Raw genomic sequence first — 13693 nt, 5'->3', positions numbered from 1 at the left:
GCGCACCCATCTACAGGGTCCGTAGAATTTTGGACATGCGTCCTCGGGGCCGTGGTCACCAGTACCTCGTAGATTGGGAGGGGTACGGTCCTGAGGAGAGGAGTTGGGTTCCCTCTCGGGACGTGCTGGACCGTGCGCTGATCGAGGATTTCCTCCGTTGCCGCCAGGTTTCCTCCTCGAGTGCGCCAGGAGGCGCTCGGTGAGTGGGGGGGTACTGTCATGTACTGTCATGTTGTGTCTTGTCTCTGTCCTTTCCCTTCACCCTGTCTCCCTCTGCTGGTCGTTGTTAGGTTACCTTTTCTCCCCCGCTTTCCCCCAGCTGTTCCTTGTCTCCTCTAACTACCCATTCACCCCGTTTCCCACCTGTTCCCTTTTTCCCTCTGATTAGGTCCCTATATCTCTCTCTGTTTCTGTTCCTGTCCTTGTCGGATTCTTGTTTGTTGTGTTTCATGCCTGAGCCAGACTATCGTCATGTTTGCTGTAACCTTGTCCTGTCCTGTCGGAATCTGCCGGTCTATCTGAGCCTACCTATGTTTGGTTATTAAAGAAGCTCTGTTTAAGTTAGTTCGCTTTTGGGTCCTCATTCACTCACCTTAACATGGCCTGTTGCCCAATGGGAGAAAGTGAGATGCATGGCAACAACAAAGTAGAATGGAGATGGAGACTGGCGAAAGGTCACAGAGTTTATTACCGTAGTTATTGTTCACTCGTGTGAAGAGACTGCGATGTTTTTGTGGAGACCTTTAAGCCTTGATTGGAGTTTGAATATTTCTAGCTGGAAAAAGCAAATATATTTCATCTGACAATATACTGTTAAAATGTATCTGTTAAAACCACACTAAAAAGCATTCCCATTCAGTGTGGTATGTCAGTGTGACATCAGTCTGAGTCGCCCTTTCTGCCACATAGTGAATGGGCTGACGTTGTGATTGGCCGACTGCAGCTGACAGGGGAGGTATTGTTATGGGCCTCAGTCGTCATGGCTGCCAGTGGTGTGACTTGTTGTTGTTCTTGTCAGATTGTTGTTAAGTGAACCAGGCTAGCTAGTGGCTACAGGGCCGTAGTTACAGTACCTATGAGGACACCGAGGTCCGGACCTCTGTCATTTATTTGAAGGAAATCAAATACAATTTGGGAACTCAGTCGGGGTCTCAACTTACTGTTGCGAGTTGGAAGAGTAGAATACACAAGGTGACATTTTGAAACTTGGTTGTGCGTCAGGAGTTTTTCTCTTATGTCACTCACTGACAGTCACTCAATTAGCCCATGTCAGTAAACATTACTTTTTTTTTTAGATAGCTGGCTAGACTAACTAGACTAATTTAGGAATCTTAACATGTAGTAATCATGGCCGAATTACCAACCAGGCCCAGGGGCCCTGGCTTACAGGGGGGCCCCATTGATTTTCTTAGTCACTCTCACTTAGATATTATATCACTGCAACTTGGCGTAAGTCATGGCAAAATGGGTAGAATTGCAGGAGATGACTTGTAAAACTGCAACAACAAAAAAGTTATGTAAAAGCAAATGTATTTATTTACCTTTTTGTTTATAAAGTACTTGTTCTGTTAACAGGTCCCTCTGTACGTATCAAACTGTAGCTTTTAATCCCAGAGTTAATGTGTAGCGGCTAACTGTATAGCTAACAGGCTATGGCCGCTATGTGTTTGTAGATCGACTAACGTGATTGAAGCTACAGAAGCTAATGTGATCATGGCTGATGTCATTTTAGCTTCTTTTTGTTGTTCTCCAGACCTCACTAAAACCCTGACCCTGGCTACAGCCCTGAGTGGCTAGCTAGTGCACTTAGCATCAGTTGGTGGTGGCTGAAGACTTTTTGAAGTGCTCTCTCTCTCTCTGTCCTCATTTGTCCTGAGAGATTACTTCCTACCTCCTCTCCTACGAAACAGCACCCATATATGGTAATGCTGGGAGAAGCACGGTCTGAATCTGTTTCTCTCTCCTTCTATGCCAACATTAACGGAGCCTTGCTCTCTTCAATGAATGGAAAACTTCTCAACCCACCTGACTCCTAAATAGAACACAGGCAAGGAAGTGAAAAAGATGACGGCTAAGTAGGCTGCAAGTTGCCCTATAACTAGCCACAAAACCATCTTTGTGTTATCTAGAATACAACCACATACGTACACAAACTGAAATTAATTGGGTTTGTTGCATCAGGGTGTAGTGTAGGAACGTGACTGACTCGCCCAGACAAGACAAGCTAGCCCTCGGGAGGTGTTCTGCTGTGTGTCTGTGCTTTGAGGAAACTTGTAGGAAACGTTATGCTGAAGTACTGAAATTCCCACAGAAGATTGTTGTTTCTATCCTGCATCATTCCCAGAAAGTTGTGGGAAGATTGTGTACAATATAAGCATAGGGCAACCACGTTCTTACCAAGCTCTAAGAAACATGATTCTCAGAATGTTGTGTGTGTGTGTGTGTGTGTGTGTGTGTGTGTGTGTGTGTGTGTGTGTGTGTGCGTGCGTGCACAGGTCATGCGGAATGTTGTGTATCTCAGGGCAGGGGCAGGGCCAGACTGTCCTGTGAAGTCACACACAGTTCACAGACAGATACATGATAGAAGGGAGGGGGTGGAAGGACCACCCAGCTAGCACATTTGGTTTCTTGGAAGTTGTGGGAATGTACGTGTTTGGTTTCCCATTGGTTCTGGGAACGAAGCCATGAGTTTCCTGACCTGTAAAACAGACTGTTCTGAGAACAGTAGTGAGAATTTTGCCTGTTCTAGAAACGTACATTTTTTAGGTTGCAGGGAGATTCTGAGAATGTTTTACTATGGTTCCCTGAGTTTTCCTTGGAGTTTTTTATTAACGTTCTGAGAACAGAAATTCTAGGTTATTTGGAGGTTTTTGAGTAACTTAACTTTAACTGAATGTTACCAATACAACTTTTAATAACACTGCTGGCTTAGTTTGGGTTAAATGTTTGGGACTTCAAACACAGGACACATGGAAATTCATTTGCTTAGACATTAATGCGAACACATGTAGTTTTATTGTGGCACGGCGTCGGTGAGATTTGAATCTATGATATTTTGTTCTCTATCCATGAATTCAGTCCACCGCACCACCAAGATGGAGCTAGCACAGCATGTGTGCTTTTTTTTTCTCGTACAAAGCTGTTCATTTTAGTCTATTCAAACAGACCCCATTTCAAAGGAAACACACACTCATTAAGATCAGGTGTGGCCAATTAGTGGGCTTGGCCAACACACCTGAACACACTTAACAAAATAGAGGGTAGGGAGAGAGAGAGTTGTTGACGCTGAGAATTAAATGTTTTTAAATAACATTCTTTGAACATTCTTTGAACGTTACTAATGTTTTCTTGTGGTTTTATTTAACGTTTTTTTAATGTTCTGAGTACATGACTTTAAATAAAACCACGAGGAAGCTTGTAAGAAATGTTATGAAATACTGAAATCACCACAGATGAACGTTGTTCGTTAATGTTCTCTGAATGTCAAACCAGTTGGAAAACGTTCCAAAAACGTTATTAAATGTAACCATATTTTAACTTTTAGGAAATGTTTGGTTAAAGTAATGAAATATCAAAATAATTACATTATTTTGTCAAGTTCCTTAAATGTGCTGAGAACGTTCCAAAGCCAAACAACTATCCTGCACCATCCCCAGAAAGATGTGGGAAGGTTGTATGCAAAATAACCGTAGGACAACCACGCTCTCACCAAGCTCTAAGAAACACATGGTTCTCAGAACGTTATGCGCTAGCTGGGCAGGATTCCACAGCTTTTAGAAGAACCATAAGATGAGAGCGGGAGAAAGGGGGAAAGAAGAGGAGAGGATAGAAGGAGAGGGTCTGGATGAGAGAGCTGCATAGCAGTGATCTGATCTGGCAGAGGGAAGATTGCAGGGCACTGGAAAGGACATTTTGTACTGGCTTACGAAAGGTCAGGTTCTGTACCCCTATTCTCCTCTTACCCCCCTTTGCAGTCTGTACGCACGCACGCACACACACACACACACACACACACTGTCAGAACATGGCCAAATTAGGAGTGATGAATTGGATGTTGGAGCGAGAGATTTCCTTTTCAAACAAAAACAAAGGAAAACCTAACTTGCAAACCGTACCAACCTCTCATGCAAAGCAATAGCAATCCACAACGCAACTTCAATGTCTTTTCAAGTCGAGCACATTTGTCAAAATTACAGCTTATTCTATCGGGCTCTGGCTCATTTTGACTCGACATAAGCGAACAAGTGGTGCCGCCTATTCATAAACATCCAGGACCCAGGGTGTGCTGTTCTAGTCTGCTCGCCACGTCAGTCAGTGGCCATGACATGCCACATTAGTATTCACACCATGGGGTAGGTGGAGTGGTGGAGGCTCTGTGTCTGCCAATCGGCTCTGCCTTCAGCTCGCAACCCAACGCTCATCAACACCTTGCCTCGCAGATGACCTCCCTGGTGTGTTGCCATGGTGACTGCCTGCGGTACCGCTCCTCGCCGTCAAAACGCTGCAGTGCAGAGAAAAGGGGCAGGATCAGTGGGTTGATACCGCCCGCGAATCCGCCAGTGGTTGCAGCTGAAGTCAAGGTCACAAGACTGTGGCTGGCAGGCAGCAGTGTACGTGTCAGTGCACACGTCTTTTTCTGTGTGTTTGTGTGTGTGTATACACCTTTATGCGTTTTACAATGATGTGGACGTGTGTGTGTGCGCACATCTTTGTGCACGTGTGTTTGTGTGTGGCATTTCCATCTAAAATGACCCATGAGCACCAACATGTGAAGTTCATAGGAGCGTGTCAAATTAGGTGTCTAATGAAAGCTAGGAGTCTATATTTTTTGGGGGAAATGAAGGCATAGATACATTTGTCAACCATTTTCCATTCTAAAATTTGGGAATAAGCGAAGGCTTTAATTTCTGGTCAACCAGATGGAAAAGTGGTCTTAGACAACATCTACTGGTATTAGAAATACATCCAACACAATCATGTTGACATAAAGACCCTTGCAAACCAATATCAACATTTATATTTAGTTTTGTATCAATAATATTCCTTCTGTAAGTTGAAGAAAGGTTGCCTTGTAATTCCATTGATTCATTATTAAGTGATTAAAACTCAGTTCTGTTACCAAATCAGTAATGAAATTACTGCAATTGAACTGGCAACAATGGGAAATTATAGTAGTCACAAACTACAGTTGTGTCACCTGCAACTGTCCTCCCTTCCACTGGCATACTGTTATGTTCAGCTCATGACTGTTTTTTTTTACCCTCTTTCTGTTGTTAAAGCAAGACTGCGAAAACAGTCAGGACAACTCCTCCTTCTCACTTTCCCTCTTTCTCTCTGCCGCTCTCTCTCTCTCTCTCTCCTATTTCTCTCCAGTTAATGTCACCTCTCCCGGCTCTTGCTGACACCTACCACCCACACTTCTCGGATGTCCCCATTGGACAGGGGCGTCAAACTCATTCCATGGAGGGCCTAGTGTCTGCTGGTTTTTAGTTTTTCAGACCTGGACAACCAGGTGAGGGGAGTTCCTTACTAATCAGAGACCTTAATTCATCAATCAAGTCCAAGGGAGGAGGGAAAACCCGCAGACACTCGACCCTCCGTGGAATGAGTTTGACACGTGCCGTAGGATTCCAGCTAGAACCATTTTGGGTTCCATGTAGAACCCTCTGTGGAAGGTAGCACCTTTCTAAAAATGTACCCTTTCCATTTACTGTGACGAGCATCCTCACCCACTGACCGCTGACCCACAGCGGATGTCCATGGACTCTGAAAAGTAGTCGAAATTCGGTCAGTCTGCCCTGGCCGAGCCAAATCTGAGCCAGTCATAGACATCTGTTTCTGTCGTTCTGCCCTTTAGTAAGGCAGTTAACCCCCCTCAACAACAGCTCCCGGATTACCAATGTGTCAGTCCCCCACACCTCTCTGATTCAGAGGGGTTGGGTATAAACGTGGAAGTCAAATTTTGGTTGGACCTTGTGTCCAATTGACGATACAAATAAATGTAATCCTTTTGTGGCAGACATTTTTAAAGTGACAAATCTGAGTCGACGTGTAATTCCGTTATCGTGGAATTGCCCTGTAGCTTCGGCTGCGAATGTGCATGTCTGTCATGTAGACCTTTCCATGACATGTAAGGCCATCCACTCCGGTCCAGTGTTGCAGTGCGGTGGTGGCCCGGCTGTGGAGTCTGCGTTGATTCTCTCCTCTCATATGTTGGGACTCCCAGTCGCTTCTCTGCAAACACCAGAGGGTCTGAGGACAACACACAGAGACATGCACACACCCTCTGACCCCATCTTCCTCAGGTTTCATCCTCACTGGAGAGTGTGTGTGTGTGTGTGTGTGTGTGTGTGTGTGTGTGTGTGTGTGTGTGTGTGTGTGTGTGTGTGTGTGTGTGTGTGTGTGTGTGTGTGTGTGTGTGTGTGGGAAGTCAGACGGTGTTGTTTATATTCCTGAATGCGACTATATTTTCTGATAGAGACCCCCGTCTAAATCACCAACTAGGAGGGCAGACTGTTCAATAGGAAGGCTAGGTCCACTTAGTTCTGCCTCCTGGCCTCATTGTATATGACTCTCTTAGGGATACTAGAAATCTGATATCTTTTTAGATAACGTTCTCCTGTGGGTTTGGAGGAGAAGAGGGAATGTTTACACAGCTTGATTTAAGGTCTCAATGCAGAAATAGCCGGGTCACACAAAGTACCAGTCGACAGCGGGTCAATCCATTTGAATTGAATTTTCACTTTTTGACAGCATCCCTTTTGATTTAAACCAAACGTCTCATATGTTAGCCCGTGGAAAAAGTGGTCAGAAAATGACTTTTGGACCTGAATGCCAAAACATAAAGTTGACCCATTTTGAAAACCCCAACATACTGAGACGTTTGTGTCCTGGAATCACTGGAAAAGATAAGCCATTGAGTTTGATATCATTTAAAAGCTAACAAAACAGGATTGTCAAACTATTTGATAAATTATGCCTTAAAAAAAAAATACTTAACTTCAATTATCTAAATGCGTAAACTCAGTTTTTTTGTTGTTGTAGCTTAGACCCTACTTTACCTCAGGTTTCTGTGTTGTGCCTGCTATCGGTTGAGACACAAAATCCTCTTGAATACAGGGTGGGTGTCAATTCAATTCAATCATAGAAATATAAATCACAGAATGGTCATATCCCATCAGACCACTGCAATTTCGCTGGTACACCATTTAAATTTAAATTACTACCACAAAAGATGGCCACCGGTACTCCCACCCTCAAACGTCAACTTAAATGCTCGTGTCCATTCTAGTATCTATATTTCTATGATTTCAATAGGTTTCCTATGGAGGATTGACAGTGTAATTTAAAACAGATATTCTCCGATGTGCGAACCTCCAACCATCGAAAGTTGAAATTTTATTCCCCCGTTTAGCACATTTGTCAGCCAAAACATGACACCCACCCTGTATTCAAGATCATTTTTTGTCTCAACTGTTGGCGGGCACAACACAAAACCCTCAGCTGATGTAAAATAGGGTCTAAGCTACACGTTTTTAGATCATTAGCATTTTAAGGTTAAAAAAAATTACATGATTTTATTTTTAATTAAATCAATGATAAAAATAGTTTGACAATCCTTTTTGTAAGCTTTTAAGCGATATCAATCTCAGCCATTTATCGCTTTCTGTGCAGTTCAAATATGTTTGGAAGGTTCCATTCAAATCAAATAGATTTACCCCTGTGCTATGGGTCGGGTGCTAGGCAGTGGCTCAGTCACTTCTAGGAATCTCTGGTTCTCTGGCTCATGCGGGAACTGTAGTCTGTCATTAAATGGGCAGCAATGAAACTGCTAAATGGTATACATGCTTAGGGATATGGCAACTAATCCATTGTGCATGACTTTGGGAATCTGCCATCTACATCTGCAATGTGCTATTTTTTAACAGACTGAATATTTTGTGCTTTTTTTCCCCTCCCAAATGCATGCTGTGAAAACCCTTTCTCTTAGTTATAACTGAAGAAACCTAGTTTGCTAAAATCTAGGATGAATTGTGCCTATTGCTCACAATTGACTTTTTCATTTGGAATACTTTAGGGACACCTGTGTTGACATAAATGAATGTGACCCAATTACAGTGCATTCGGAAAGTATTCAGACCCCTTGACCTTTTTTCTAAAAAATGTTTTTACGTTACAGCCTTATTCTAAAATTGATTAAATAAAATCTAAATCATCAAATCTACACACAATACCCCATAATGACAAAGCAAAGACAGGTTTTTTGAAATGTTTACACATTTATTAAAACAGGAATATCTTATTTACATAGAGTACCAGTCAAAAGTTTGGACACACGTACTCATTCAAGGGTTTTTCTATATTTTTACTATTTTCTACATTGTTGAATAATAGTGAAGACATTAAAACTATGAATTAACATATGGAATCATGTAGTAACCAAAATAGTGTTAAACAAATCAAAACATATTTAATATTTGAGATTCTTCAAAGTAGCCACCCTTTGCCTTGATGAAAGCTTTGCACACTCTTTGCATTCTCTCAACCAGCTTCACCTGGAATGCTTTTCCAACAGTCTTGAAGGAGTTCCCACATATGCTGAGCACTTGTTGGCTGCTTTTCCTTCACTCTGCGGTCCAACTCATCCCAAACCATCTCAATTGGGTTGAGGTCGGGTGATTGTGGAGGCCAGGTTATCTCATGCAGCACTCCAGCACTCTCCTTCTTGGTCAAATAGCCCTTACAGTCTGGAGATGTATTTTAGGTCATTGTCCAGAGAAAAATGGGATAAACTCCCCAAATACAGGTGTGCCAAGCTTGTAGCGTCATACCCAAGAAGACTCGATGCTGTAATCACTGCCAAATGTGCTTCAACAAAGTACTGAGTAAAGTGTCTGAATACTAATGTAAATGTGATATTTCTGTTTTTTATAAATTTGCAAACATCTCTAAAAACCTGTTTTTGCTTTGTCATTATGGGTGTTGTGTGTAGATTAATGGGGGGGGGGGGGGTTAATCCATTTTAGAATAAGGCTGGAACGTAACAAAATGTGGAAAAAGTCAAGGGGTCTGAATATTTTCCAAATGCACTTTGTCATGTAAAATACCAACAACCAGGTCTACCTGTACCTGCCATAGTGTGAGAAAAGGCACTTACTGTACACAGCCCCAGCCCTGCCCAAGTTATTCTGAATGGCTGGCGTTGTGAGGTCAAATAGACTTGTCAGTCTATTTGGACCGCTGTGTTGACACAACCCAGGCCCTCATATTTACCCTTTTTGGCTTTTTCATGAAAACCTCACCCTCGGGACACTGGGCCGGACTGACTCGCCATGTGTTCCTGTTGTGGTTATAAAAACACAGATTTTAAAAACGTGAAAAGTAAGTAAAAAGGAATTCGGGGTGCGTGCTCGGGGGTAGTAGGCGGTACCTGCTTAGTAGAGTGTTGTGCCTGAACTGGATTAGTCCCACCCCCCCTCCACTCCACCCCCCTTCAGTCATCACTTCAGGCAGGCCTCGGTAGTACTGCACTATCACGCTGACTACTGAGAAGCCAAAAAAGAACACCGTCACGTATAGAATGTAGGTCTGTTGCACCTGGCAGAGAGATGGATTTAAATTTGGAGTGAAATGTGTCTTAAGTTCCAGTACCCTTTGCCATCAAATCTAACTGTCTCTGTCGGTCTCTGTGTCAGTGCGGGGATGTCGCCCTGGGAAGATCGTGCAGATGTCAGAGGCTGAGGTGAGGGGCCTCTGCATCAAGTCCAGAGAGATCTTCCTCAGCCAGCCCATCCTCCTGGAACTGGAGGCTCCCCTCAAGATCTGTGGTAGGTGATGATGACGATGATGATGAATCCCCACTACATCTCCCCTGCACTTTTTAACCTCATCACGTTGAGTGTGATTATTATAGCGCCATACAATTACATTATTATCGGGTCTCTGTCGAGCGCATTGAGTAAAAGTCTCTCCGGGGATTTTGAAGATCGGTTGGTCTGCGCAGAATCTGTGCATCTCGAACACACATCGTTTCCCCTCCATGTCCAGTTCTGCACCTGTCATTCATGAATTGCCCTGACTGTGGATAGCTAGGCTAGTTACGCTCCTCCTTTCTCCCACCTCCTCCCGCTCTCAGGTGACATCCACGGCCAGTACACAGACCTGCTGCGGCTCTTCGAGTACGGGGGCTTCCCGCCCGAGGCCAACTACCTGTTCCTGGGAGACTACGTGGACCGAGGGAAGCAGTCCCTGGAGACCATCTGTCTACTGCTGGCCTACAAGATCAAATACCCAGAGAACTTCTTCCTCCTCAGGGGCAACCACGAGTGTGCCTCCATCAACCGCATCTACGGCTTCTACGACGAGTGTGAGTAGCACGCCTGCTTGCACACACGCTCTGCACACACGTACACTTCAATACATTGCCTAGTGCAATTGTTTGGGTTTCATACAAGTAATTGAGCCAAATAACCCCCACCGCGACACACACACTAATGAATGCTTATTTGGAAAAACAAATGCAGCCATTCAACACAGGGCGGCCTCTGTCACAAGAGTAAAATAGCTGGAATTACAAGATCCCTGATGTTACAAAGTGTGTTTTTTTTTCTTGTCTCACTGTTTCTCCAGGTAAGCGCAGATTCAACATAAAGCTGTGGAAGACATTTACTGACTGCTTCAACTGCCTTCCCATCGCTGCCATCGTGGATGAGAAGATCTTCTGTTGCCATGGAGGTACAGCACTGCTGGGGGAGCTGCCACTCAAACTCCCTGTCTATGACTTGGCTGTTAAACGATCATTGTCTTGCTCAGCAAATGAATATGAAAGTTGATGTAGCAAACCTTTACTCCTGTCAGTCAAATGAGCACCCTATAGAACAAATCAGTCACATTATTTAGTGCATTACAATAATTATTACATACTACGCATGTATTCAACATGTGTACAATGGAATAACAATTGCATTGGACATGAGTCATGACTATGACGAGGTGCAAAAAAAAATAGTTAAAGGCTCTGTGTCGAGCGGTATCCTACAACGGGCTGGTTCTGGCAGGAAGAGTGACCTTGAAAGTGTGTGGATTTTAAATTGATGTGTTTTTGATTACTGTGACTGAGTGCTATTGTCTCTGTGCTCCTCTGTCTCCTACCAGGCCTCTCTCCAGACTTGCAGTCTATGGAGCAGATCCGTCGCATCATGAGACCCACAGACGTTCCTGACACGGGTAGGTCCACACACACACACATATATATATATTTATATACACACCACCTCTCCAACATTACAAAAACAAGTGCTATTTCCTTTAGCGGACAGTAGTGGTCAGTATTTCCTAAGCAAAATTTGATTGAATTGCCCACAGTGTGTTCCCAGATTATGTACTGTACAATATAGCTAATTCTTTAAAGATTTTCTGATTCTCAAAACCAATTGACTTTTGACATTACCATATGGGTTATTTAAAAATGATTTAAAAGACTGTTCATGTGTCCAGAATAAACCTATTGTTATGTCAACACAGTAGACCTATGTATAATTATATCTAAATAAGGCTCTGATACTCACTGTATAAGTCACAGAAAATCTGACTGTCTGGTTCATTTTTAAAGAGAAGTACATTTTGACCAAGTCCAGTATCTGCTCATCACAGAACTTTCTAGAAGACATCTCCTTATATGGTCACGATGTGAACCACCGAAGCCATTGTTCAAGTCTCAGATCCTGCTGTGTGTATGTGTGTGTGTTCCAGGGTTGCTGTGTGACCTGCTGTGGTCGGACCCAGACAAAGACGTTCAGGGTTGGGGGGAGAACGACCGCGGGGTCTCGTTCACATTTGGGGCTGATGTGGTCAGCAAGTTCCTCAACCGTCACGATCTGGACCTCATCTGCAGAGCCCACCAGGTACAACTGAACTGACCTGTCATTCTGATAGGGAAAAAAGACACTACCCACTGGGCACAACAGGAGTCAACATTGTTTCAACAGAATCAGTCAACGCATTGTGACGCGGAACATAAATTGTATTTGAAAAAAAGTTGTCCACGTAAACTGTTGTTTTGACGGTAACATTTCAACCACACGATTATGTCATCATGGTAACCAAATGTCAACAGAGACAAACATTGTATAAAATATGTTGAGTTTGTACCTTTAAAACAATGTCAGATCTTCAACGTTATATCCACTACTTCAATGTGAAGTCAGCACCTCCTACTAAAGAATTGATATCTCCCATCCAGGGTTTTAACCAAGCCCAGCCTTGATTATCTATGCTATTTGACACCGATTATTACCAATGTGCTGTTCGTGAGAATGATTGTTGAGAGATCTCCACTTTAAAACTAAATAGATTCACTGTTGCTATACGTCATTCCAAAGAGTAGGTTTAACAGAGCAAATTAAAATGTGACCCTACTTTATCACTTTTATCATCAATGATGCTATTTAGGCCTGTATAGCATCTGCAAAGTCATCAACAGCCATGGTTGGAATTCAACACATAATTAAACTAAAAATAGACCACACAAAAGGCCTAGGCTTTCAAGCTCTGGTTTGATTTCAAATGTAATGATATTTAGAGCCAACGCAAACATCAACATTTGAAGGCGATGTATATTCTGCCGGGACACTTCCATCCGTGCCACTGAATTAGTCTGGCGTTAATTCCAATCGGTTTTCAAATGAATCATTGATATGTTGGATTCACATCTCCATCTCAACCAAAAATGAATGTTAAAAGAATGGGAGTGTCAGATGGAAGTATCCCAGCAGTAGATACATCTCCTTTAAATGTTGATATTGGGTTATATTGTCAACCAAACACAATTCAGTTTTTACATTGTAGTACCGTAAATAGACTAAAGTTAAGGGTCTTTTACAAACATTTGTAACGTTCAACCTTAAAACGAGTAACACATCCATGGCCACATTTTAAGGTGACTGTAACTATAAAGGTCTTCTTCTGTAATCATATAAAGTGTGTGTGTTCAAGGTGGCATGCATAGGTTGTCGCAGGTCTGTAGGGAACTTCACAATTGCTGTAATAGTCTGCGCAGAATCTTTAACAGCATTGATTACTTGTACCAGGTATAATTTAAATTTTTTTGACTTTCTTTAAACCTAATTTGGTGAGTCCCGTATGGACTCAGGAGAGGCGAAGGTCGAGAGCCTCCGAAACGCAACTCTGTCAAGCCGTACTGCTCACTTAACCCGGAAGCCAGCTGCACCAATGTCAAGTCAGCGTGCATGTGCCCGGCCCGCCACAAGGAGTCACTAGAGCGCGATGGGACAAGGACACCCCAGCCGGCCAAACCCTCCCCTAACCCGGACGACGCTGGGCTAATTGTGCGCCACCTCATGGGTCTCCCGGTCGCGACACAGCCTGGTATCAAACCCGGGTCTGTAGTGACGCCTCAATGTGACGCCTTAGACCGCTGCGCCACTCGGGAGGCCCTGTACCATGTACTTTTAATGTAATCTCAACTGCAATCCAGGTCATTTGGTTCTTCTATTAGATGAACCGCAGTGATAACAGATGTTATCAAAAATATCTGACATTGTATTCCCATTTGAACTGCTGTACTCTTAAATGGTTGAAAGCACAGCATACGTCATTCGGGTGACAACTGAACTGAACCAAAAATCTGACCTAATTTTTCCATTGGAATTTGGTTGTGCTTTTAGGTGCAAAT

General features: G+C 43.3%; 1 protein-coding gene across 3 annotated transcripts in view; it reads left to right on the top strand.

Annotated features, from left to right (window-relative positions):
* Positions 1-13693, top strand: part of LOC110531833 (serine/threonine-protein phosphatase PP1-beta catalytic subunit) — a 29751-nt gene that overhangs the window by 14366 nt on the left and 1692 nt on the right. For 2 of the 3 annotated variants that reach the window (XM_021615282.2, XM_021615280.2), the window contains exons 2-6: positions 9696-9827; positions 10136-10366; positions 10630-10734; positions 11155-11226; positions 11752-11903. In XM_021615282.2, the coding sequence (XP_021470957.1) occupies positions 9696-9827; positions 10136-10366; positions 10630-10734; positions 11155-11226; positions 11752-11903 (692 nt within the window). Of the gene's footprint in view, positions 1-9363; positions 9382-9695; positions 9828-10135; positions 10367-10629; positions 10735-11154; positions 11227-11751; positions 11904-13693 lie in introns of all 3 variants that reach the window. The other variant, XM_021615281.2, reaches the window with a different exon arrangement.

Source organism: Oncorhynchus mykiss, chromosome 9, assembly GCF_013265735.2.
Source record: "Oncorhynchus mykiss isolate Arlee chromosome 9, USDA_OmykA_1.1, whole genome shotgun sequence".
Taxonomy (NCBI): domain Eukaryota; kingdom Metazoa; phylum Chordata; class Actinopteri; order Salmoniformes; family Salmonidae; genus Oncorhynchus; species Oncorhynchus mykiss.
The sequence above is the reverse complement of the archived record's forward strand: the minus strand, read 5'-3'. Positions and strand labels throughout refer to the sequence as shown.